Source organism: Miniopterus natalensis, chromosome 12, assembly GCF_054644295.1.
Source record: "Miniopterus natalensis isolate mMinNat1 chromosome 12, mMinNat1.hap1, whole genome shotgun sequence".
NCBI classification, from domain to species: Eukaryota; Metazoa; Chordata; class Mammalia; order Chiroptera; family Miniopteridae; genus Miniopterus; species Miniopterus natalensis.
The window spans coordinates 74,343,727-74,368,752 of record NC_142092.1 but is presented as its reverse complement, the minus strand read 5'-3'; the positions used below and the strand labels follow the sequence as shown (position 1 = coordinate 74,368,752).

General features: G+C 63.6%; 4 protein-coding genes across 4 annotated transcripts in view; 2 read left to right on the top strand and 2 right to left on the bottom strand.

Moving 5' to 3' along the window:
• The first annotated feature begins 3,600 nt into the window (after positions 1-3,600).
• On the top strand, positions 3,601-6,781 carry SOHLH1 (spermatogenesis and oogenesis specific basic helix-loop-helix 1). The gene is made up of 6 exons (XM_087822593.1): positions 3,601-3,777; positions 4,142-4,252; positions 4,345-4,441; positions 5,331-5,471; positions 5,942-6,001; positions 6,564-6,781. The coding sequence occupies exons 1-6, from the start codon at positions 3,601-3,603 to the stop codon at positions 6,779-6,781; spliced, it is 804 nt and encodes a 267-aa protein (XP_087678719.1).
• A 1,314-nt stretch (positions 6,782-8,095) lies between these two features.
• Positions 8,096-16,153, bottom strand: LCN9 (lipocalin 9). Its single transcript, XM_087822592.1, has 8 exons — positions 16,046-16,153; positions 15,373-15,509; positions 15,125-15,198; positions 14,722-14,832; positions 14,432-14,533; positions 12,064-12,178; positions 10,283-10,389; positions 8,096-8,256 (listed from the first exon to the last, which is right to left on the bottom strand). The coding sequence occupies exons 1-8, from the start codon at positions 16,151-16,153 to the stop codon at positions 8,096-8,098; spliced, it is 915 nt and encodes a 304-aa protein (XP_087678718.1).
• Positions 16,154-18,565: 2,412 nt separating this feature from the next.
• On the top strand, positions 18,566-22,157 carry GLT6D1 (glycosyltransferase 6 domain containing 1). The gene is made up of 4 exons (XM_087822591.1): positions 18,566-18,645; positions 20,358-20,399; positions 20,718-20,855; positions 21,488-22,157. The coding sequence occupies exons 1-4, from the start codon at positions 18,566-18,568 to the stop codon at positions 22,155-22,157; spliced, it is 930 nt and encodes a 309-aa protein (XP_087678717.1).
• Positions 22,158-24,646: 2,489 nt separating this feature from the next.
• The window catches only part of LOC148091908 (lipocalin 1-like), a 7,878-nt gene continuing 7,498 nt past the window's right edge, over positions 24,647-25,026 (bottom strand). Inside the window, exon 6 of the mRNA XM_087822590.1 lies at positions 24,647-24,665. Within this exon, the coding sequence (XP_087678716.1) occupies positions 24,647-24,665 (19 nt within the window). The remainder of the gene's footprint in view (positions 24,666-25,026) is intronic.

Below are 25,026 nucleotides of genomic sequence, written 5' to 3'. Positions count from 1 at the left end.
GACCACAGCAAAGAGCGAGGCACTTCCTCTCCACGATAATTAAAGAGCGATGGCTGGGGTAAGGGCATCTCTGGGGAAGGGGTTTGGCACTCGCCACACCTCAGATATGCAACAAGTCCCAGGGGGAAGCTCAGACACACCACTGAGCTGGATTCAAACTGGAGTCATCACAACTGACACTTCTGGCAGCTCCGCCCACCCACCTGCCTGTGCCAGCCTCTGTGCAGAGTCCCCACCACACTCCCGAGAGGATCACTCAGGGTCAGGTGGCAGGTTCATGCCCAGATCACAGGGCCCAGCACTCATCCCCGGGGTGCCCAGGACCCTCCTCCTGTCCTGTCCTGTCCTGTCCTGAGGCTGCATCCTGTTCTCTGGCTGCACCCACCCCCTGGCCAGACACACAATAGCCACTTGGAGGTGCCTACTGACCAAACTAGGCCAAAGTCAGGGCCGGCATTCTGGGGGCGCCCTAGAGAGTCTGCCAGGACAGAGCCGGAGGTGGAGACACTCGGCTCCCTCTGCCACAGCAGGGTGTGGGGGCTGCACCCCGAGAAGAAAAGCTGTCCTATGGACAGGGGCAGTGTCCCATGGCATGGGGGCCCGCTTCTATGGGGTACCCTTGCGCTGAGCAGGAAGGGTAACCCACAAGGACAGCCCGCTCTCAGAGCACACACTCCTCCCCTAGCTGTACTCCCAGTGCCCCCACACCCTGGCCAGGCCAGGGCCGTCCTGCAGAGGGACCACTCCAATCCCTGGCATGTGGCTAGAGACTTTCCCTCCTGAGCCTGGTCCCCACCAGAATCAACCCTCAAAGACCATCCACCCCACCCCTCACTTTACACATCCCACAGGGAAAACGGGTGGCAGCAGCACCCAGCCTCAGAACCAGGCTGCCCGCCTTTCAGGTCTCCTTGTCCACCCACTTCTGGCCTCAGAACCACCCAGCCAGACAGGACCGGAGGACAGGGCTCCGCCCAGCTGGGGTGGCCACAGCGGGCAGGGGCAGCCTGTGGGTCGCCCGGGGCCTAGGTCCTGGCACAGGGCGAGAGGCAGACCTGTGCGCCTGTCCTCTGGGGCCCAGCAGATGGGGGAGAGGCAACGCCCCCGAGGGCTGTCACCCCTCTTCCCGGCCCCTCCAGAGTGCTGTGCCCTCTGGGCCTGTCACCTGGAGAGGCAGGACCCCCCTGATGTCCTGGGACAGAGAAGGGTGGCCGACCGCGGCCGGCTCCCAGGCCACCTGGAAGCCCTGGTCAGCTAACCCTCCCGCACAGGGTGGGCAAACGGACACCACGGAAGCGGGGTCCCAAGATGACAACCAGCGGCTGGAGATGGGGACCCCCCTCAATCGGGGCTCCTCCTGGGAAGAGAGCCCTTGAAAACCCGCTTCTACGTGGGGTACCCCTGCCCCGGGCCTGGGCACAGCCCTGCCACCCCCACGCGGGTGGCCCCCGCAGGCTCTGCCCCGGGGGGGGGGGGGGCGCGGGCGCAGCACAGGCTCCGGGGGGTCCGCCCCGCCCCGCCCCCGCGACGCTCAGCCCCGCATCTGAACAAGGCCGCGCGAAGGGCACAGGCAGGCGGACGCCCCGGCACCTGCTGGTCTCTGGCCTGAGTGCCGGCCGCCGGCCAGGTCCGAGGGGCGCCCGTTCCCCACGGTGGTCGGGGGGCGCTCGCGGGTCCGGCCCAGGAAGCGGGGTGCGGGGTGAGGGTCCCGCGGCGCCAGCCCAGACCCGGGAGCCCCGCGCGGGGAGGGCGCGGCCGACCGTACCTGGGGGCGCCCCGGCCGTCATCGAACACGAAGCTCCGGTTGGCGTGGCCCCCGCCACGCGCCCCCGCCCGCGCCCCGCCGCGGACGCCCCCCGGGCTGCGACCCCGGTCGGACATCGCGCGCGGCCGGCGGCGCTCGGGCGGGACACGCGGGCCCCGCGCGTGGGCAGCGAGGGCGGCTGCTGCCCGGCCGGCCCCCGACGCGCCCCTGTCCCGCCGACGGGCGCGCGGAGCCTCGGGGCCCGGCCGGGCGCCCCCTGCCGGCCGCGCGGGGAATGGCGGCGGGCGGGTCCGCGGGGCCCCCACTCCGCCCCTCGCAGGCCCTCGGTCCCGCAGGCTCGCCCGCAGCCCTCCCCCCGCGCCCTCCCCACGAGCCCGCCCCCTAGATAGCGCCGGTTCCTTCCCCCAAAGGGGGTCCCACCCGCCCCCCTCTGGGCCCCTGGGCAGCAGGCCCCGGCCGCCGGGGCTCCGGGTGGGCACCAGCTTGGCATGCTGCCCAGCTCGGCGCTGGAAGTCTCCGTGCCACCCTGAGGGCGCCCTCTGTGTGCCCCCCACCCCTGCACAGGCTGGTAACTGCTTGAGGGCAGCACCCGGCTCGGGGCTGCCCCCGGGGCGCCCGTGGGGGGGGGGTGCAGGGAGACCGCGCCCGAGGGGAGCTGGGCTGGCTCGGGGGTGCGGAGGAGGCGGACCACCCGGGCTGCCCCCCGCCTCCCTCCCCCTCCCCCCGCCCCCCGCCTCTCCCTCCCCCGCCCCCCGTCTCCCCCTCCCCCCGTCCCCCGTCTCCCCCTCCCCCCTTCCCCCCGCTCCCTCCCCCCCTCCCCGCGCACCGCTCGGGGCTCCGGGGCCGACGCAGCGACAACTCCGCGGGAGGAACGTTGGTCCACAGGCCAGGGCCCGAGCTCGGCGTGGGGCAGGCGCACGTGGGCAGCACCTGGGCGGCGCGTGGGCGGCGCGCACGTGGGTGGGCGGGGCTGGCAGGGCGCGGGCCTCCGGCCGCCGTGCGCTCTCGGCCTCCCGGGCCGCCCGACGCCGCGGGGCGCTGCTGGGGAACTGGGCGGGGGCGGGGCGGCGGGCCTCGCCCAGGGTGCCCGGGGTTCCTGACCCGCTGCCGCCGCCCGGCGCTCCCGCCAACTCAAACGGACGAGACCCCGGCCCCACCCCGCGCGGCTCCCGGGCCGACCTCCCCGCTGACCCGGGGGGAGGGGAGCGTGGGCCGCGGTCCGGCCACCCGCGCCCTGTCCTGCACCGCCCCGGCCGCCCCCTAAAGACACGCATCTGGGCCCTGGCGGCAGTTCCCGGGTCCCCGACGTCTCAGCAGCAGGTCCGCCCGCCTGGCCCCGACTCCACCCCGAGGACCCCCGGGGGCTCCAGGCCCCTCAAGGCCCCGGTGCCCGAGGGTCCCGCCCAGCCGCCCTGTAACGTGCCCAGCGGGAGGGACAGGTGGGCGCAGGGGGAGGCTGGCGGACAGGCTCCTAGAAGGGGTGGGGTGGGTGCAGCCAAACTGCAGGCAGCTTGAACGGCTGGCACGTCCCTAGGGTGGACAGGAAAACTCAGGGCAGGGGCAGCCCCCTCTTTGACCTGAAGGCCTGGGCATCCTGAGGTGGTGCATTTGGGGCCTCGAGACCCCAGGCTGTGCTGGGACCCAGCTCCCCTGCACCCCTGCACACAGTGCTGGCCCAGGCGGGGCTGGCTGTGCCCTGAGGTGGACCTGGACTCAGGCCGCTTGAGAGCTGACCAGCCTGTGGTCCTTCCACCTGAGTACCCCCCCGGGGCTGCTGTGAGGGGGCTTCTGGTGGCTGCAGTCCTTTCTCCTGGCCAAGGCCAGACAGGCTCATCATGGACGCTTGTTGCTTGTTCAGATGCGGGAAGCGGATCTCGGTGAGCTGTGAGCGCCTGCGGGCCCTCCTGCCCTGGTTCGATGGCCGATGGGAGGACATGGCCTCGGTCCTGGAGATGTCAGTGCAGTTCCTCCAGATTGCGGGCACCATGGTGCCCAGTGGGGAACAGCAGACCGTGAGTGTGTGCGGGCCCTGGTCAGCCAGCTCCGGGCAGCTCCGACCGCTCCCTCCCATCTGCACAGCCACTTCTCCATTCATGCAAATACCAGTCATCGCACCTCCTGGGGAGCGACACTGTGTCCTCTGTCTCCAGCCCTGTGTCTTCACCCACTGTGCCAGAGTGGGGTAAAAGTCCCATTGCCAGGAGGCCCCTGGCGGTCACAGCCTTCACCCTCCCAGCCCCCGGCCAGAAGACCAGGGTCTGAGCTCAGAGTGGTCTCCGGGACCCCAGGCGTGGCAGCTAGGGGCCAACCACAGCCCACAATTCCTATGGGTCTCCTGGCGACCGTGTCCAATTTTTGTATTTCTTTCCATTTTAGGCCGTCGCTCCCTCCGAGGAGGGGTGGCACAAGTGGCCGAAGGACGTTTTGCAGCTGCCCCTGACGAGTGAAACCCCAGCAGGTGCACCAGACCCCGGGACAGGAGCATCCGTGACCATATTAGTGTCCTGGCCAAGCTGGGGACTCACAGGGGCTACGGTTGCAAACGGTTCAGAATCTCTTTCTGCCTTTGCACCATCCAGGCAGCCGGACCCCCGAACTGTGCGACCACAGGTGTGAACCAGGGTGAGGCCCCCATGGGGGTGGCCAAGGTGCTGGACAGGCCAGTCGCCCTCCCTGGTGAGTGTGACTGGGTACAAGCATGGTCCCCAGTTCCCCAGGAAGTGTGGGAACACAGACTCACTCTCTCCCCTCACCCCTGTGGCCACTGCTGTGGCAGCTGCTGTGTCTGGCTCCCCGAGAGCAGCCCCCACTCTGCAGGTCCCCCTCTGCCAGTTCCTAGTGAGGCTGGCCTTTCTGTTTTGTATTGGGGTGAGTCATGGACCCCAGGCTGTTCCCTTCTCCACCTGGGGACCTTTGTTCCCTGATGCCACCCCCAGACAAGCCCACAAGGTGCCCCTGATGCCTGCGTCCCCCTCACACTGGACCCCTGCTCAGCTGTTTGTCACTCTGGATCACTCTTTGTGGCGACAGCATTTAAGCTGCCTGCATGTGTTTGCCATGTGTCATTGTCCCCAAGTGCCATGGGAGGCAAGATTGTGCTTTCCCACTCCCCAAGTGTGCCCACTGAGGAGGAGCTGGGTCTTGCTGTGGACAAAGCAGGGCTGTTGACAGACCGGGGCCACCAGGAAACTCAGGACCCACACACAGGACCCGTGGGTGCAGAGGCCACACTGCAGTGCGCTGGTCTGAGGGTGGTGCCCGAGGTCAGGGCTGACAGGCGCTTGGAGGGAGGAGGCACGCAGCAGCAGAGGACCCCCAGGTCTGAGCCCCAATGGTTGACCGGAGGCCAAGTGGGCACCGCCTTCCGGAAGCCTCCCTGGCCCCAGGTGTCAGGCGCCTCGCCTCTGGGCAGTCACCTTCTCCTGGTTGCTTGTCTGCCTCTGCCTCTGCGTCCGTGTGTCCTGACCCATGACCGGTGCAGGGCTCAGTGGGCAGGGGCTGAGGTCATCAGGGGGGGGCCCCTCCTCAGGTGGGAAGGCTGACCTACACCTCGCTTCTCTCATAGGGCCTTCTAACCTGGCTGCCTGGACCCCAGGCCTGAGTCCCTCCCAGGTCCTGAGGCCGCCCCTAGCCTGGCCTCCCTGCTCTTGGCAGCCAGCCTCCCCTCTGGTGAACGAAGAGACTCAGAGCTGCCTGGGCCACACGGGCCCCTGACTGAGGATACAGGCCAGGCGGTGACATGGGGCACCAGGTGGGCCGGCCCTCGGCGGGCGTGTGCATGTACGTGCCTGCCAAGTGTGCACCTTCCAGCCCCTCCTCCCCAGGAAAGGTTCTGTGCCTCCCTCCCTCCTTCCTCCCTGTGTCTGCACCACCCAGGCCCAGATCGACCAAGCCCGGCCCTGTGGCTTTCTAATGTGTGTTTTTGAAAACACTTTTTGTTTTGCTAATTTTCCTGTTTTGGCTGATGGTAAATGAGTTGGTGCTTGGTGAGCACCAGCTGGGGCGTGGGACGGGAGCTGGTGGAGGCCCCACAGGAACCAGTGGGTTGCATCTGCTGGGTGCGCGGGGCGGGCGGGAGGGAGCCACCATTGTCCCTGAACCGGAAGCCGCACCTTCCTCTTGGTTTACCTGGGAGCGCTCAGGTGGGGTCTTCTTGCCTGTCCAGGTCCATGCCAGGGTGTGATATGGAGGCCGCACCATCCTCCCTGCTGACTGCCGGTCCTGAGTGGTGGCCGGGTGAGTGGGGGACGCTCGGCAGGTCACCTTCTCCCCTGATCGGGGGCGGGCTCTGGAGCCTCAGCTACCCTGACTCGGGGCTGGGACTGGGGGGAGATGAGACCGGCCCAGCTTGCTGTGTGACACCATCCCTGTGTTTGAGCTATTTCTCCTGTGCTGAGCTGTCACCACAAGGGCAGGGGAAAGGGACGTGGGAGTGTCTGCGAGAGAGAGCGTGTGGGGCTGGTTGTGTGTCACTCTGAGTCGACCTCAGTGTCCTTTGTCTAGACTGTGTCTCCACAAGGGCGTCAGGACAAGTGTGAGTCAAGTGTGTCTGTAGGATTTAGTGTTGCCTGATTCTGGCCTGAAGCGTCCTCCTGTGTCCCGAGCAAGACCAGTAAACGTGGGCCCCATCAGTCCTGGCACCTCGTGGCCCCATTTCACAGAGGAGCAGAGAGCTTCTGGGAGGGGAGCGGGGGCAGATGGGCAGGGATGGGCCTCTCCTGCACACTGACCCACCCTGCACCTACATGCCCGGCCCAGGGTACCTGCTGCTCTGCTGACGTGTCCTGTCTACTTCCAGGGTCACTAGAGGGCAGAAGTAGCAGTGTCCACTCTGGGGCCCCGGTCAGGAGCAGCCCGATGGACACGACAGAACCGGACTTGCTGGTGGACCCAGGGCCCAGCTCCCAGGAGTTCCCGGACGGCCCTCTGGAGCCATGGGGCTGGGATATAGGCTGCCTGGGACTGGCCTTTCGGGACGAGGTGGACAGCATCTTCCTCGACTTCTTTGCCTACTAGGCAGCTGGGGAGTGGGGTCTCCGAGCAGCGCGTGCACACTCAGGCGTTTTATTTTGGGTCTGTGCCACATCTGTGCTCTAATTCGAGAGGCTGCTGAGCTGTGCCAAGCAGAGGATGGGCGTTAAAGGGGAGATCCAATTTCCTGGAGGAAGCAGACTTCTCTGTGTGATCAATGCAACTCAGGGGGCGCCACTTCCGTTCAGAGCCCAGGCATTGCCTGCCCGGGCTTATGTCTCTGTGCCGTGTTGGTCTCGTGGAACCCAGAATAACCCAGCTCTGGAACTCGGGGAGGGGGTCCCCGGACTGAGCGTTCTGCGTTCCTGTCTGCTCCCTGGAGGGGTGTGAGTGGGACCCATTCCTCTTGCCCATGAGGCTGGTCTGAGGGTCCCCAGAGGGTCCATCAGGAGGCCATGGTGGGGGGCCTGGGGTAAAGGCCACCTGGCTTCCATTTTTGGGCCCCTCCTCCACTGGTGGACACAGCTTCAGTCCCAGCTGCTCCTGAGCCCCAGGATCAGGGGAAGGGATGGGTTACAGCAAGGGGTGGCCTAAGGCCCTGAGTCTGGCCGTGGTCGCTGGGCTCTAAGCCCCACCTCTTTCCAGCCACAGTGAAGCCAGGCACCCGTCTCCAGGCCAGCCAGGGGCTCACCCTGCTCTTCCCCATACAGAGACGCTTGGCTCCAGGCTCCCATGACCCCCAGGCCAGTCAGTGCTCCAGGCCAGGAGGGGTCTCCCTCCCTGCAGAGGATGACCTCAGAGCCCCCTGCCTGAGCCACTGCCCCACGCCTGCATCCCCTCCACCCCCAAAGCAGAAAGTTCCACTCATTCCACGTGAGTCATAGAGACCAAGGTGAGGAGCAGCTGGCGTGGGAGAAGTTGCAGCTTCGAGAACATCGTGACAAACCCAGGCCCTGGGTGCAACCGGAGGGGCACGGGGAGGCCCAGGTCCAGGTGGGTTCCACGGGTGGCTATCGCCCCCCAGCCCACCATCCATAGGACCCCACGCCCCTGTGGCCTTCCTGGAGATTCTGAGCACAGCCGTGGCCAGTGGGCAGCAGCCCACACCCAGGAGCCCTGGCTTTGGAAGGGCCTCCATGGGCCTGGCTGCCAGTGTCCAGAAACGTTCAGACCCCAAGAGCATGCGGGGCTGGGCCGGGCTCTGGTCAGGCCACACTGTCCTGGCTCCTCGGTAGTCACGTCAGCTCCCACAGCCCCTGGTCTGAAGAGTGTTTTCTAAAAGACCACATATATGTGTGCACACGTGAGCCCGTGTGTGCGGGCCTACGTGCAGTCCTGTGGGTTTACACACACGTGTTGTCAAATGTAGGCGATTGCCTCTCCTCGGTCGGTGGGACGCTGCAGGCCCCGACACCGGCCCAGTGCCACGAGCTCGCTGGAGGCGACCGAGTGCACGGCGTAGGCTGAGGCCAGCGCCTGGCCGTACACCGTGAGTCCGGGTCCCATGACCCAGGAGGAGACTCAGAGCCAAGTTACAGAGCTGTCTGGGCCCCACCCACATGGGAGCGGGCCTGCCTCCCTGGGGTCAGGTGCGGGGCTCTGACAGCCAAGCCCCTGGTGTCTCCAGCCAGGCTGACCCGGAAGAGCCCTGCCCTGAGCCCAGGGAGGAAGGTCTGGAAGCCAGACTTCAACTTCCTCAGAGCCCAACTCAGGCCCGAAGGGGACAGAGAGATGGGACCACACCCTTCCCCCCAGGCTACCCACGGAAGGTGAGAGACAAGCCCCCAACGCAGGTGGCAGGCAGAGCTCCTTGGTGCTGCCTCACACCCACGAATGGGGGGGCCGTGTTGGGAACGGTCAGGAGTGTGGGTGCCTGCACCTGGGCTGGACGTGGGCCTGGACGTGGGCCTGGCCGCCTTCCTGCCTGTGACAGCAGGCGAGTGACGGCTGTGGGGGCTGTGACAGCCAGGGGAGTGATGGCCCTTTTTCTGAAGCTGAGCCCCAGGTGAGCTGGAGGAAGAAGGGGCCTGTGGGGGGCTAGGCTGGGCTGGGCAGGAGCTGAAAGGAGCCATGGGGTTCCCGGGAGCAGCTTTCCTCCCTCGCCTCCTCTCCTCTCCTCTCCTCTTCTCTCCTCAGGCCCTTTGTGAACCAAATTACAGCTCTTGTTGGAGGCAGTAGCACTCAGGGGCGGTTTGGAGAGTTCTAATGCACGGTTGCCGGCTTATTTGGGGGAGTCAGGTTGGGGGTGGAGCTTCCATCCCCTCCCCAGCTTCCTGGCCACCCCTTCCCTTGCCTCCTGCCCCACTGAGGGTCCTGGTTGCAACACAGGGCCCAGCAGGACCCCGGCACTGCCAGGCCACCCCCCTCAGCTGGGACATTCTGGAAGGACCATGTCTTCGGCTGGGCGATGGTGACAGCCAGCCTCAGTCTGGGAGCTGGCCAGCTGCTCCGCCCCCCCCCTTTGTCCACACTTCCCCCATCCACCTGCTCCTTGAACCATGAGTCATTACGTGGTGGAGGCGGCACTCGGTGCTGCTCAGCACGTTCTTCCAGCCTCTGGCCACAGAGATCCTGCCCTGGAGCCTCCCACCCACCTGTGTTGGGCCGGGGACCCCTGCTGGGGAGGAGGGTGTGGCTGTGGGGCCCCTGCCCTACTGCCAGGGACGTGCCCACCTCTCCATCTCCCATCCCAGGTGTTCACTGAGAGGAGACCCTCCCCAGACCCTGGCCTGACCAGCCCACACTGTTCCCCCTGTGCCAGATCCCGCCCTGCAGGGCCTGGGCAGGGCACAGGCCCCATCTGCCCTGGAACCCGCATTCTCGGCTGTTACATGCCTGCCCCCAGCAGGTGCCCAGCTGTCACCCGAGCACAGTGGGGCACCCCTGGCATGAAGGTGACCCCCCAGGCAGCCATGCCCAGGCCCGCCCTTGACCCCTGAAGTGGGGCTGCCTTGCCCATCAGTTTTCTTCAGGGTTGTACCTGATATCTGGGTAGGACAGGCCCTGCCACCTCGATAGGCCCTCCTGTGGAGGGGTCAGCGCTGGAGTTCACACCTCATCCAGGAGCCAGGTGTCACTTGTGAGTGCTGTGCTGGGTCACCTCCAGGGCCTGCCGCAAGTCCCTGCCACGAGTCCCTCCCGCTACTCTTCTTTCCAGAACATTCTGGAACCGTCCTGACTCCTCCAGAGGCGATGACACTCCTCTGGCCAAGTGCCCAGGCATGGCCAAGGTCACCTCCGTCCCACTCTCCAAACCCCATGCTTCTGGCTTTGAAATGTCACTCTGCCCATCCTGGACTCGAGCTCAAGTCCCGACATCCCGACCTCGAGGGAGGACACCCTGTGTCCTTGCTCCTGGCCCAGAGCACAGGCACCCCAACCGATGATTTAATTCGGGTGTTTATGGGCCAGACTCGTTGTTGGGTGCTGAGAATCCGGCGATAGCCACCGGTGGACTCCCAGGGCTCATGCTCCACCTTGGCGACAGCTGCGACAGCCCCAAGCTGGTGCCGATGAGCGGCCCTGTCTTAAGTACCTTACACTCACCTGTTCCTCGTGATGACAGCTTCGTGGCGCAGCTGCTCTTATCCACAATTTGCAGGTGTGGAACTCGAAGCACAGAGAGGTCAAGAGCCATGACCAAGGTCACACAGCTGGTTGGAGGCAGTCAGCAGAGTCCTGCAGATGCACGAGGCTGCGGGGAGGGGGCGCAGGCGGCTGGAGAGCCAGGACTGGGAGAGAGTGAAGGTCTTGTATTTCCGAGTGAGAAGACAAAGATGCAGTGACCAGGAGGATGCCTGGCGTTAGGGGTGGGGAAGGGGGGTATCAAATCAATATGCAAAAGGGGAATTAAAAATCACCAAGGAAGAGAAGGGAAACAAACTAAAAAATGGGCAAATGCCCTGGCCTGTGTGCTCGGCGGTTAGCGCGTCGGCCGCAGCACCGAAGGGTCCCGGGTTCGATTCCCGGTCAGGGGCATGTAGCTGGGTTGCAGGTTTGATCCCCAGCCCCAGTCAGGGCGCCTGTGGGAGGCAAGCAGCCAATCAGTCGATGTGTCTCTGTCACATGGATGTTTATCTCCCCCCACACTCTCTCTAAAAAACTCAATGGAAAAATATCCTTGGGTGGGGGTTAACCAAAAAATAAAATAATAAAATAAAATAAAATGAATAAAAAATGGGCAAAGGGTCTGAAGGGACAGTCCCCAGAGGAGGAACAGGGACTCACCCATGTCATAGACAGGTGTGCACAGGGGACAGGTGTGCACAAGAGACAGGTGTGCACAGGGGGCAGGTGTGCACAGGTGCAGGTGTGCACAGGGGACAGGTGTGCACAGGTGCAGGTGTGCACAGGTGCAGGTGTAGGCCACATTCCTTGAGGCCAGGTTCAGGGAGGGGATGTGCACCCAAGGTGTCCTGGATCCTAAAGCCAGCTGATGGTCTGCCTGCCTGATGCAGAGACAATGCCAGGACAAGGGGTGGCACTGGGTGGTACAGGAGGGGACCTTCCTCTGAGCTGTCCTCGCCCAGCGCTCTGCCATCCCCCAAACAAGCCCCCAGCACTGCCCGCCTGCTGCAGCTGGACGGAAACCAGCCTTGCCGCACACTGGGGTGCGGGACCTTGCGAGACCCCTTTTCTCGGTGCCCCTTGTCCCTACACCCGCTTCCTCCTGGACCTGCACCGTTGGCCTGTGGGGTCTGTGGCCGGGCTGTGCTTTCCTCCTCCTGGGCCGTCTCTGTGCAGCAGCACCTGTGCAGACCTGGAAGCAGCAGAGTCAGCTGCACCCATGGGTGCCACCAGCTTCCCAGGCAACCCTGGGCCATCCCCACCCAGGGCTTTGGGACTGAAGGGAGGGAACATGAGACGGGTGGGGGGACAGCATGCCTGGAGCCTCCTCTGCTCTCAGACCCCCGAGTGGGGACCCATCTCCGGCCCAGGCATCCTGGACCAGGAATCACATCGGTGGGTGGTCATGCCTGTCGCTGCTCCAGATAAAACCCACCAGGGGACCTCCTCCTGCCTCTGTCATCTAAGGCCAAAGAGAAGGAAGCACCTTCTGGAAGGAAGCGGCCACACGCGTGGGCACCTCCCGCCCTCTCGTCCAGCTGGGGTGGGAAGGCAGGGGCCTGTCCTTCCTGTCCCCCCCCCCCCCGCCTTCCCACCCTCTGGCTAGACTGGGGGAGTCTGGCCCGTGGGAATTCATGCCCTGAGGTGGGGCCCTCGGGTCAGCCAGGAAATCCGGGACTTCAAAGCCCCCACCCCTGCTGGACCCCGCCTCCGAAAATGCTGCTGACACCCCCTCCAGTGCCCCCGGCGCCCTGCTCCACCTGCTTCCTCGGCAGCGGATCCGAGGCGAGGCCACCGCAGCTGTCCCCTGTGCGTCTCGATTAACTGGCAGGGACATGACGGGCTGGCGAGTGGGGTGACCGACGCCCTCGTCACCTGAAAACAACAGCAGTTTTGATGGTAGAAAGCGGGGCGAGGTTGGACAGGAAGGAGCGGAGTGGCCGGGCGTCTTTCCCATGTCCTGTCCTCGCACAAGCGCCAGAGGATATGCTGTTACTGATTTTAGCGAGGAAGGGAGAGAGGGAGAAGCATCAGTGTGAGAGAGAAATAGTGATCAGTCGCCTCCCCTGTGTGCCCTGACCGGGAATCGAACCCGCAACCTCTTGGTGTCCGGGGTGACACGCCAGCCCGTGGGGCCACCGGCCAGGGCCGACTCACGGCTCTTGTCAGAATCATTCACTGAGGTTTGACCTCAGCTGCCCCAAATGCCAACAGTGATGACGGTGTCTCGGTGGTGCCCTCGGGCTCCACTGGACGAGTCTTGCTCTGCCCTGAACCCCGGGCCCTGGGGCTCAGCTGCCCTGCCCACCTGTCACCTGTCCACCGGGGTGTCCGGGTCGGGTTGGGCTGCAGGAGCCCACAGGTCAGCCCCAGCCCCATGTGAGCACCACAGCCTGGCTCAGATGGCGGGCCTGGGGACCCCTCCAGCTCGGGCCCAGCTCCCCTCTGCACCTCCTGTGGGCAGCGCAGTGCGTCTCTGTGGTCCCGGGTGTCCCTGCGCACTTTCAGCCACCACCTCCCGAGCATCCACCCGGACAGACCCGGCCTACCCCCCAAATGCCCGCTTTCCGCACCGGCAGCCCCAGCTGAGTGGGCAGCTTCCTACGTGTCCCTGGCCACAGCCCAGCAGGCTGGACCGAGGTTCCGGACAGGGAGCTGGAGGCGGGCCGGACGTGGGAGTGCCCGGCGCCCCCGGTTCACCCATCCACACGGAGCTGCTCTGTCCTTGGAAGGGGTGCAAACCGCTCTACCCGCCACAGCCCAGAGCTGGAGCCCTGGTCCGGAAGCAGCCTGACTCAGCTACGACTGGCAGACCCTGGTGCTGGGCGGGGCGAGCTCCCCCTGGCACCCTGAAAGTGTGAACCATGAGGGAGAAGCCCCTGGGGTTGGGGCTGACGCCGGCCAGGGCTGTCCAGACCATATCCCCATTCTGGGGGTTTCTGGAGCAGCAGGCTGTGCCCACTTTCGGAGGGAGGGGCAAAGCCAGCTGCTCCTGAGACTGGGGGCACCGAGGGCCAGCAGAGCCCCCTCTTCACCCTCTCCGGCTGCGCCCCACCCAGAAGCACAGGAGCATGAGCGAGCGGGAAGCTTGGTCCCTGCTCCGAGGGGAAGCAGGGCGGTGGAGGGAGCCCTGGGTGGGGGCAGAGGGCCCAGGAGCCCGGGCACTGACGGAGGTGGGCACTGGGCCGAGTTTGTGCCTGGCAGCGGGGAGGCCGGGGGCAGCGGGGAGGGGCCCCGTCGGACGAGGCAGGAGAGGGACGGGCAAGGAGCCTGTTAGCAAGTCGGGGACGAGCCCTGAAGGAGGGACGCACACTCGTTTCACCTTTTATTCTGAGATAACCGTAGGTTCACACGAGGTTGTGAGGACAATAGAGATCCCCGGCACCCTTCACCCCCACCCATGTTGGCACCTGCATGTGCCCCCAGATGTGTCTGTGTTCAAACCCCAGCGTCAGGAACTGTGGACAGGGCTGTACTTGGAAAAGGGTCTTCGCAGGTGTGATGTAAGGATCCCGAGATCACCCCAGATCACCCAGCCCTGCATCCGATGACAAGTGTCCTTGTAAGAGACAGGAGAGGCACAGACACGGGAGAAGGCGCGTCACCGCAGAGGCAGAGGGACATGGCCACAAGCCCAGGGACCCCTGAGCCGCCGGGAGCTGGGAGATGCAGGAAGGACCCGCCCCCGGAGACTCCGGAGAGACCGTGGCCCTGGGACCCCTTGATGTCAGATGTCTGGCGTCCAGAGATGCAGGACAACTAATCTGTGGTTATAGGTCACCCAGATTGTGGCCACTGGTGACAGCAGCCCCAGGACAGTGACACAGGGCGGGGTCCATGTTTGCTCAGCCCCTGCCACCCATAGGACACCCACAGGTCCCTGAGGGCTGGGCTGGGAGAAGCATCCCCACCGTCCGCCAGCCTCCCACTGCCCGGCACCCGCACCCCCAGTAGAGCTCACCCACTGCCGGCCGACAGCCGGGGTCTCCTCGGCCTCTGTTATTTGTAACACCGATCTGGGGAGACAGAGCGGCTCTCAGAGGGGCCTCCTGGGGTCTACACCCCCCAGGCCCTCTGGCTCCCCGTCAGGGCCTGGCCGAGCGGGCGTCCCGGGAAGCCACGGCCTACCTAGGTATCTCATTTCGACCATGTTTTGTGGGCCAAGTCCGTATCTTCTGCAGACCCTTTTAAACCGGTCCAGGAAGCTCTGGGACAGGTCCTGTATCCGTCCTGAGGACAGAGCGGCAGGGAGCGTCTCAGGGGCCTTGGCCACGGGGAGGCCGCCCCGCCCCTGAGATGGGGTCTGGCCGTGAGTGGGGGTTTTGGAATGACCCCCCTGGGGGGGTCCTGTCCCCGGGGTGGGGGGTCCGAGGGAGCCCCGCCGGGTCCCCAGGCAGTCGGCAGGCCTCGGGCGGTACCGTAAAGAGCCAGCACTTGGGTCCGGGTGCCGTTCCTGACGTTGAGGAGGTAGAAGGTGATGTACAGCTGGTAGTCGGTCTCCGAGATCAGGACCCTGTTGTCTCCCTCGTCTGCGTGGAGATGAGGCTCAGAGCGGCCCTGGCCCTGCCCTGTCACCGGCACCCACAAGCTAGGCACTGGGGTGCCGCGTGGCGAGGGGCTGGGCGCTGGGCCAGGAGGTCTTGGCTGGGTGGGCGGTGTGAGCACACGGCACCCGCTCGGGTGGCCCAGACTCGGGCCCACCAGCGCTCGCCTCCCACGGGGCCTCCGCTGGGTTACGTGCTAGGCTGGGGCCTCAAGCCGTCAGGGCCCCATAAGACCCCCTAAACCGGCGGAGGCCCGAGGGCGGGAGCGTCCACTTACAGGCCAGTGTGTATTCCCCGCTCTTCTCTGTCTTCTCGCAGACGATGGTCACGTACACACAGTCCCCGTTCAGCCTGCACACGGGCCCGGGTGAGCCCCAGCGCCGGCCCCCCACCCCGCCCACCATCTCCGTCCCCCTCCCCCCCTGCAGCGCGCCCCCGGGGTCCGAGGCTGATCGCAGGGCCTGCAGGACGAGCCTGGGGGGCTGAGGGCACCGCGTCCCCACCCGCTGACTGGGCGGCACTCACATGAAACGGAAAAAGAACTGCAGGCTGCCGTTGTTCACGACGTTAATTTTTTCAACGAAGACCCGCAGGTCCCCGTTTTCTTCAATCCGCTTCATGTTGTCCGAGGCCATGTAAACAGTGTACCAGACCCCCGAAACCTGCAGACAAAGGCACCCGGGGGGGGGGGGGCCTGCAGGACGGCTCTGGGGCTTCTCCATGCCTCCCTCCTGGGGCCGGCCCCTGGGCCAAAGGCTCCCAGGCAGGGCCTCCCTCTGTCCTCTAGAGACCCCGTCTGCCCTCAGGGGCCCCTCTGCCCCCGGGGGACCCCTCTGCTCCCAGGGGACCCCTCTGCCCCAAGGGGACCCCTCAGCCCTCCAGGGGACCCCTCTGCCCCCGGGGGACCCCTCAGTCCTCCAGGGGACCCCTCTGCCCCCGGGGGACCCCTCAGCCCTCCAGGGGACCCCTCTGCCCCCGGGGGACCCCTCAGTCCTCCAGGGGACCCCTCTGCCCCCGGGGGACCCCTCAGTCCTCCAGGGGACCCCTCTGCCCCCGGGGGACCCCTCTGCCCCCAGGGGACCCCTCTGCCCCCGGGGGACCCCTCGGTCCTCCAGGCTGCCAGGACAGCTGGGGGAGGAGAGGCAGCTCCCTTGGGACCGGCTAGAGGCCCGGGGAGGTGCCGGGCGGGAGGCCCCACCTTGTGCAGGTTGTAGTCCCCGCGCACCACCGACTGCAGCCGGAGCTCCGGCCGGGGGAAAATGCTCAGCCCCAGGCTCGGCAGCAGCAGCAGCAGCAGCAGCGCCATCCCCCCCGCGGGCGCCTTGCCCGCCAGGCCCTGCGCCTTTATAGCCCCCGCTGCGGTTCCTGGCTCCCGGCACGGCCATCCTCCGCACCGTCCTCCAGCCAAGGCCCTGGGCTGCCGCCCCCACCGCTCGCGACGTGCAGCCAGCAGCGGCTCGCTCTGGAGTCTGCTCGGAGCGTCGGCTGGGTCAGGAGCCAGAGGGAAGGCGGACGGACGGGGGGGCAGGCCCCCAGCCCCACCGCAGATGCCTCCAGGGCCCCAGCGCCCCCTGAGAGGCCGGCAGTCCCCCAGAGCCCCGTCCGCCCGCCCAGCCCTGCCGGCCTGTTGTGCCGGCGCGAGAGCGTTTCGGCCACGGTGCAGCTGGGGGGGACTCTGGCCTCGGGGCCATGACTGGGACTTCGGGGTGAAACTCCACGGATCCTGAAAGTGATCACTCCAAAGGGCAAGGGGCCAAAAATGGGAGAGATGTTTGGGGTTTGAGGGGTGAGGGCTGAAGCAGACAGACAAGAGGTCAGACAGGCGTTGGCCTGACCTCTACCTGTCCGTCCTGGCTGGGGTCCCAGAGCTGGGATGGGACGTCCCCCCTCTCTCCGGGTTGTGCTCAGATGCAGGTGGGCTGCTGGTCGGGGTGGGAGGCTGAGTGGCCCAGACCAGGGCACTGGACACCAAATCCTATTTCAAACACCAGAGCAGATTTCGTGTGTCGATCGATACCTGGTTTATTGAGCACCTACTATGTTCCAGGCAGCCCCACACCCCAGGAGCCTTCGTGAGCCACAGGCCTGCAGAACCATGGGCCTCAGCACCATCCACACGCCCCTTCCCGGCGGCTGTGAGCGTAGACGCGTGTGAGCAGAGAGGAGGCCGCAGGGACACAGACACGCGGAGAGCAGGCTCGGTGCCGGGCCCGGTCAGGGCGCGTGCAGGAGGCGACCCGTCCGTGTCTCTCACATCGATGTTTCTCTCTCTCCCTCTCTTCTCCACTCTCTCTGAAAAGCAATGGAAAAATATCCTCTGGTGGGGATTAACAAAAAAATAAAATGAAATAAAAACACGCTAAATAGCAGAAGGAGTGTGTGCTCTCGGGGTGAACTGGGCATTGTCTAGAGGACCAAGATGGCAGGCCGTTGCCCACCCCTGCCTCCCACCCCTGCCAAGTGCATAAACACATCCCGGGCACGATTCCTCCCTGGGACGGGGCCCGTCCCCAGGGCCAGGGGACAGCAGGGGAAACGACAAGCACATTTACAAATATCCTTTAATTACTCAAACGGACAAAGATCATCGTCTGGCAACCGGGAGGAGCCCCTGGCAGGCCGTCATTGTGACACACCGCCCCACGCTCACATCATCAAAGGGCCTGCTGACGTCACCACCCGCAGAAGGCTCAGCCACCAGGAGCAGGGGACAGTGAGACCCGAAGAGTGAACGCTTGGAAACCTCCGTTCTCGTGGGACATCTTTGGGTGTCTCCTACGTCACTCTAACCAAGGTAAAGGGACCAGTCGGAGGGATGTGGGGAGTCTGGATGACGTCACCGAGGGGCCCTGCCCGACCCCACCCCTGTGACTTTCCTTCAACTTCATGTTTCGGAGGCGTGAGCACTGCCCAGGGGAAGTCAGGAAGGGTGGCCACGTCCAAGAACTGCCCACTAGGAACATACCACGAACCACATTTGTAATGTCCAACTTTCTTTCATTTTTAAAAAAATATGTTTTATTGATTTTATAGAGAGAGGAAGGGAGAGGGAGAGAGAAACATCAATGATGAGAGTCATTGATCGGCTGCCTCCTGCAGGCCCCCGACTGGGGATGGAGCCCACAACCTGGGCACGTGCCCCAACCGGGAATCGAACTGCGACCTCCTCGTTCATAGGTCGATGCTCAGCCGCTGAGCCAGCCACGTCTCCCACGATCAGTGGACCCGTGGCGAGTGGCTGCCGGGTTGGCAGGCACAGGTGCCCAGAGCCCGCTGTCACCCGAGTGGGCGGGAGCGAGCCACCAGGAGCTCACACACAGCTCGGTGGCCTGGTCCCTGCAGGTCTGGGAACAGGAGCCCACAGAAAACCCACCCAGCAGGCCTGGGCCGCACCGGGTCCACATCACGGGGTAACCCTCTGACTGGCACACCAACCCCGGTACCAGCGTCTACCCCGGTGTGGGCTTAGACGGCGTGGTTTCTGGTCAAGTGATCCATGTTCTATCTGGGGGGAAGGAAGGGTAAACCGTGGCCTGGGGACGGGGATGAGGAGTGTCCCGGCTGTGGGCCCTCGGTCCTCAGAGGAGGTTCCAGAGCAAGGGCTCTGCCCCCAGGCTGAGGGTCAGGGAGTGGACCCCAGCGTCTGAACCTGGGCCCGTCATTAGAGGTGGCGGAGGGGTGACCCCTGCCCGCCTCGCTCCACCTCTCTTCCCTCCAGATGAGAGTGAATTCTAAGAAGAAACTCCTGCTGCTGGTCTTGTCTGTCCTGTCGTTCCTGTGGGTGGGGCGCTATCTCAGGTAAACAGGAAGTGCCCTCGGACTGGCGGACATCCTCGGACCCGTGCTCCCTGCAGAAGAGGCTCCTCTCTAGAGGAATCTGTGCTGTGAAGACCCACAAGCTGGGGAGCAAAACCGCAGGAGCTGAGCGGTTCCCACAGATGGAGCAGGGAGAACAGAAAAGCAAAGACAGAATCCCAGGGACACCCAGCGTGTGTGTGTACAAGTGTGTGCACACCCATGTACACAAGCATGTGTGTATGTGTACATGTGGCTCTGTGTGTACACGTGTGTGTGCTCACGTGCATGTGCATGCCTATGGGCACTTGTGCCCTTGTGTGCATGCGTGTACGTGTGCGTGCATGTGTGTGCATACATTGTGTGCATGTCTGCACATGTGTGCGTGTATGTGTGTGCTCACGTGCATGTGCATGCCTATGGGCACTTGTGCCCTTGTGTGCATGCGTGTACATGTGCGTGCATGCACTGTGTGCATGTCTGCACATGTGCGCGTGTGTGCGTGTATGTGTGTGCTCACACGCATGTGCATGCCCATGGGCACTTGTGCCCTTGCATGCGTGTGTGTACACGCGTGTGCATGTGAATGTGTGTGTGTGTGTGCGTAGCAGGAAAGAGACAGGACACGAGAGGGCAGCATTGCATAAGCTTTAGTGAACAGCAGCTCCCTGGAGACAGTGGGGACAGGGCTGTCCCTCTGCTGGCGTCACCAGCAGCTAGGAGGGCGTCTGTGGCTCAGAGACGAAGGGCAGGGAGCCTCCTGGTTTGCAAGCTCTGTGGTGGGCAGACGTGGGTGCAGTTTTGTGTGAAGAAGGCTGACCTCAGGCTCATTGGGCCTGGGTTGGAAACAGCTGGGTGTGTAGAATGGGGTTTGGGCTGAGTCTGGCCCAGAGGAGAGGAGGGGGCATGAGAGGAGGGGGCCTGGGAGCCACGGACACGTGGAACAGTCCCACTGGGTCTCACTGGCCCAGCCCCTCCTTCCCCGGGACCAGGCTGACTGCCGTGGCTCACGGTCTCAGGTCAGGACCCCCACCCACCGTGATTCTACTCACCAGCCCTTCCCCAGGACCCCAGGTGTGAGCAGCACCAACCTTCTAAAAGAAGGGAGACTGTCTCATCCTGGGGACCCTGTGACGACACACCTGTGACAAAGGACGCTTCTGATAATGTCAGAACAGATGCCCCCTCAGAGCTAGCTCCTGTGTTCACAAAATGCCCCAGGAGGGCGTTGCCCAAGGAGCTCGATGACAGATTAACTCGAACGCACAGTAAACGCCACCTTTACGCAGGCACATAGCAAAGCGGCTCCTGGCGGGGAGGAGTGAATTAAATCTGCGTTTCATCCTGCCACGCGCCCTCTAATCTGCTGTTGGGGTTTTTCGCCCTCCTCCTCGCCCCCTGCCTCTGGCCATCACCTCCTTACCCTGACCCTTCCCTGACCACCTGTCCCGTCCAGACCAGGTGAGCTACCTTCTCTCCAAGGGGCTCCCCCTGGCCCCAGTTGAGGTGAACGTGCCACGTACGCTCCCAGAAGCCCTGTTAGCGCCCACCTCTGGGACCACTCGGGCTCCTCCGAGTCGGCGTCCCCAGGGCAGGGGCTGGGCTGTACCCGCACAGCGGTAGACACAGCGCCAAGCAGCCTGCCAGGCCACGGGCCCGGCAAACATCTGCTGAACGAATGACGGCGGCTAACTCGGTTTTCCCTCTGCACCCAGGAATCAAGAAGACCTTCGGCTCTCAGACTGGTTTGATCCCAGGTAAGAACAGGACATCTGCGCTCACACACACACACACACACACACACACACACACACGGTGCCACTCAGCGTGGCGTGATAGGGTCATTCCCCCCATCCCTAGGATCTCCTACATGGACAATCAAGTCATTGGCAAATAGGGGCCGTATCATTTTTTCCTTTCCAAGCCAATGCCCGTAATTTCCTTTTCTTGTCTTATTGCTGTGGCTAGCGAGCCTCTGGCCCAGTTGAGTAAGGGTTGGTGAGAGGGGCTCCCCTGCCTTGTCCCCGATCAACGCAGGGCCCGCTCACTGCAGCCGTGTCTCGTCCGCTCCACAGAAAACGGCCCGATGTGGTGACGACCACGGACTGGCTGGCCCCTATCCTCTGGGAAGGCACCTTTGACAGGCAGGTCCTGCAGAGACACTACCAGAGGCAGAACCTCACCGTGGGCCTGGCCGTCTTTGCCTCCGGCAGGTAGGGCCCACTCGCCGTTGCCCTTTTCCACGTAAAATCCAAGGAGCACAGCACCCACGGCCCTTCTGCCTTCAGAGAGGGGCTCGTGATTCCCACAACCACCATTCCTGGGGCCCAGGCCATGGCCCTCTCCTTCCACTGGGTTGTTACCTTTTTTTAAAAAAATCCTCACCTGAGGATATTTTTTTGACATTGATTTTTTTAGAGAGACTGGAAGGGAGGGAGAGAAACACGGATGTGAGAGGGACACACTGATTGGTTGCCTCCTGCACGCACCCCGACGGGGGCCTGGGATCGAACCTGCAACCCAGGTATGTGCCCTTGACTGAGAATTGAACCCATGACCTCTTGGTGCACGAGACGAAGCCCAATCCACTGAGACGCACCGGCTGGGCTGGGTCATTAACTTTTTACTGACATCCATTTAGCACTAGTTCCTCTCTCCAACTGTTGTCCCCAAACTCTGAAGGCTCCTCTGCGACCTGCAGCTTAACCGTCCACCCCCAACCCCACCTGCCCCTCCACCTGTACCTGCCCCGCGTCCCAAAACGCGGGTGACTCATGAGCTCAACAACCTGCGTGACGGAGCGTGTGCCCCGGGAAATCTGTCTCCCTGCGCTCGCTTCTTGCAGGGCCATCGACCAGTACCTGGAGCTCTTCCTACGGTCGGCCAACAAGCACTTCATGACTGGGTACCCGGTGGTCATCTATGTCCTGGTGGACCGCTGGTTCCAGCTGCCCTACCTGCAGCCCATCCCCCTCCGCACGTTCCGGGTGTTGAACTTCAGGCCCGACCGCTTGTGGCCGGACCTGAACCTCCTGCGCATGAAGACCTTGGGCGACTACATCGTGAGCCACATCAAGGCAGAGGTGGACTTCCTCTTCAGCATGAGCGTGGACCAGGTCTTCCAGAGCGACATGGGGGTGGAGGCCCTGGGCACGGTCGTGGCCCAGCTCCACCCCTGGTGGTACTTCCAGCACAAGAAGAACTTCCCCTACGAGAGGAGGCCCAGCTCTGCCGCCTGCATCCCCATGGGGGAGGGGGATTTCTTTTACGACGGGGCGCTTGTGGGGGGCACGCCCCTGCAGGTCCTGGACCTGGTGCAGTCCTATCTGGGGGGCATGCTCCACGACATCAAGCAGGGGCTGAACAGCACCTACGAAAGCCACCTGAACAAATACTTATTCCTGCACAAGCCCACCAGGCTGCTGTCGCCCGAATACAACTGGGACGCCGCGTTCCACCCGCCCATGCAGATTCAGTACGTGAAGGTGCTGCAGCTCGCCAAGAGGGGCCTGTGACCGCCAGCCCCAAGCCCGGCGGCCACCTGGGTGCACGCCCGCGGCCCAGGACACCGCCAGCTGCCCGGTCCTCAGAGAAACGCGCACCCGGCCAACGGGAACCTTCCTCCTCGCGATGTTCCACCATCCCCTTGGGCCAAAGCCAGATAAAGAATACAACAGGGATGTTTTCACGGTTAACGCACCACGGTGGTCTGTATGTCGCGGGCAGCCTTGATCTCACAGGGAAGGGGAGGGGAGGGAGAGCGAGAAACATCGATGTGAGACAGACACACGGACTGGTTGCCTCCTGCACGCACCCCAAGCGGGCGGGGAGCGAACCCGCAACCCAGGTGCCTGCCCTTGACCGGGAATGAAACCCCTCAGTGCGCCGGGCGAACACTCTAACCACCGGGCCACCCAGGCCAGGGCAATGGCATTTCTTTAACCAGCTCAAAAGTGCTTGAAGTGAGGAGGGAGACACGGCAGCCGGAGCCCTGGGGCGGCTCAGGACAGCAAGCGGTTAGAGCCCTTACGGGGGCTGAAGGGTCCGAAGTCACAACAAGCTGCCCTTCTTAACCCCCTTTTATGGCATGAAACACAGTGTGTAGCCTGAATGTGTCCCCCCAAATTCATACATGGCAGCCCTAAGCCCCAGGACCTCAGGATGTGACCCCACTTGGAGATGGGGTATTTACAGAGGTGACTAAGGTAAAATGAGGTCACCGGGGTGGGCCCTGGTCCAGTAGGAATGGGGACCTTATAAGACAGGGGATGTAGACACAGACTCACCGAGGGATGACCCTGTGAGGACACCGGGAGGAGAGGGCGTCACCACGCCGAGGGGGAGGCCACGGGAGGAGCCAGCCCCGTCCACACCTGGACGGCGGACATCCAGCCTCCAGGACGGAGTGAGCCTCAGGTTGAAGCCGAGGTCCCTGCGCTTTTCCAGGTTGGCTGGAGCTGACTCATAAGTAAACATTCCAGATGTCGGTTAAGACACTAAGATCGTAAGGGACTTCGGTGGTCACTACGAAATAGGAGCTAGGGTCCGAGGACAGTCAGGGAACCTATAGGAAGCCTCCCAGGAAAGCTCACTGGGTCCTGGTCCCGGGCTTTTACCTGGAGGACCTATTGAATATTCATGAGCTTTCCAGGTGCGCCCCCTGGGGTGATTGGTGGGGCCAGGACAGGGGGTCATTAGTCAACGCAGCTGGTGCTGAGGCAGCCAGGGCCTCGCTCAGCCTGGTTTTGCTGCTTTTCTGGGCCTGGAGCTGAGACACAGCTGAGGCCTAGATGCCGTCTCCTGGGGTTAATGCTTAAGGGAGTGGCCGGGCTCGGCCTGAGGTGGTGCCTGTGGCTAGGCGCCCGAGGCTCTGAGTCCTGGTGACCCTCTGCAGCCGCCCACGGTCCCCGCTCTGCCCTAACTGCCCACCTCAGGTCCGTTTGCATGACTCCCCCCTCAAACACGCCAAAACCTTTATTCCTTCATGTGGCTGTTAGGTCGGGTTTGCAGTCTGGGGAAAGCATCCTTTTGGAAAATTGGTTGGATTGCTTCAAATGCACAGGTTAATTAGAGGATTATTAAATGTTCTCGATGCCGAAGACCACGCAGGAACATCACCTCTCTCTTTATTCAAGTCACCTTTTCCATGACCCAGAGTAAGGACGTAAAAAGAGTCTCCGTGTAAATCCCGGGATCCCCACTGTCCGCAGGAGCCTGAGCTCTGCCATTAAACTTGTCCCTGTGCTTTCTTCGTGGGTTTGTTGGTTCCGAGGAGGCTGCCGTGCTCTGAGCAGCGGCTCATCCTGGCTCTGGGTCAGCTGCAGGTGAAACACGTGCAGGTGGCCACCCTGCTGACCTCCCGGGAGGCCTGGACTGAGGGTGCTTCCAGAGCAGGAGCTGGTCGTTCCTGTCTCCCCGGCATTTCCAGGCTTAAGCACTGAGGCCCCGACCCAGATTCCTGAGAGCCTGCCTGGCTGGTGGGTGGCCCCTGGCTCCTCTTGGCAAGAGGTGGGCACTCTCCATCCAGGTACTGCCCTTGGAGGGCTCCTGACTCTCAGGAGAGGGCGGTGACCTGTCTCAGCTCACCTGCGTGCAGACGTGAGGGCCTGTGTTTACCTTGCTGTTCGGGGGAATGTGGTAATTCAATGTCCCTCTGACCTGAGTGGAGACCGAACCAGAGCAGGACCCAGGTGGAAGCAGTTCAGAGGGGTGCCAGCTGGGCCCTCACAGGGTCACCATCACCCCACAGGGTCTCCGTGGCTTGGTCCGCTGGACTGCAATGCGGTGCTCCAGACCACCCAGTGTTCTCAAGCCCATGGGCCTGGCTAGAAGAGGCTGTGGCTCCTCAGTCATTGGTTGGCAGGACCTGGTGACCCACAGCGAGGGACAGGCCAGGAAAGGGACAAGGAGGCCCAGACTGGAAGGGCTCTTCAGATAGTAGAAGGCACCTGGGCTAGTGGGAGAGGGAGGCAGGAAGGCTCGGGGGTGGGCTCTGACCTAAGCTTCAGGTGGGGGGCACTGGGCTGTGGAGGGAAAAGAACAGGTGGGCATCTTAACGGGCTCATTCATTCACCTTGAATTGATCAATCCATCAGTCACACAGGGCACACAACCTTTGTCCCTCACAGATCGCCTTGCGGTCCACTGTCCAGCACCCCTGATAGCAGGCCCTCGAAACACAGCCGCCATGATTGTGACTCACCCACAAGACACTCCCGCCCCAACTCCACTGCTCCTGCCACAAGCCCACACAGTTCCCTCCTCAGGCAGCCTCCAATACATATCCCTCCCTCCTGTCTTGACCCTATAGAAACACTGAGGGTCAAAAACATCAGAAAAACACATCTCTAAAAAATTGACAAGAGAATTAGTGTCCCCAAGCAA

Bases quoted from the DNA above. Each gene is read 5' to 3' on its own strand.
- SOHLH1 (XM_087822593.1), top strand. From the start codon at position 3,601: ATGGACGCTTGTTGCTTGTTCAGATGCGGGAAGCGGATCTCGGTGAGC. The intron at 4,442-5,330 runs GTGAGTGTGACT...CTTCTCTCATAG, and splicing joins CAGGCCAGTCGCCCTCCCTG to GGCCTTCTAACCTGGCTGCC. The intron at 6,002-6,563 runs GTGAGTGGGGGA...GTCTACTTCCAG, and splicing joins CGGTCCTGAGTGGTGGCCGG to GGTCACTAGAGGGCAGAAGT.
- LCN9 (XM_087822592.1), bottom strand. From the start codon at position 16,153: ATGGCGCTGCTGCTGCTGCTGCTGCTGCCGAGCCTGGGGCTGAGCATT. The intron at 10,390-12,063 runs GTGGAGCAGGGC...GCCTCCAACCAG, and splicing joins ATCCGCTGCCGAGGAAGCAG to CTGTGTGACCTTGGTCATGG. The intron at 8,257-10,282 runs GTGAGTGTAAGG...CTTGGCTCTGAG, and splicing joins GCTGTCATCACGAGGAACAG to TCTCCTCCTGGGTCATGGGA.
- GLT6D1 (XM_087822591.1), top strand. From the start codon at position 18,566: ATGAGAGTGAATTCTAAGAAGAAACTCCTGCTGCTGGTCTTGTCTGTC. The intron at 20,400-20,717 runs GTAAGAACAGGA...TCCGCTCCACAG, and splicing joins TCAGACTGGTTTGATCCCAG to AAAACGGCCCGATGTGGTGA. The intron at 20,856-21,487 runs GTAGGGCCCACT...CGCTTCTTGCAG, and splicing joins GCCGTCTTTGCCTCCGGCAG to GGCCATCGACCAGTACCTGG.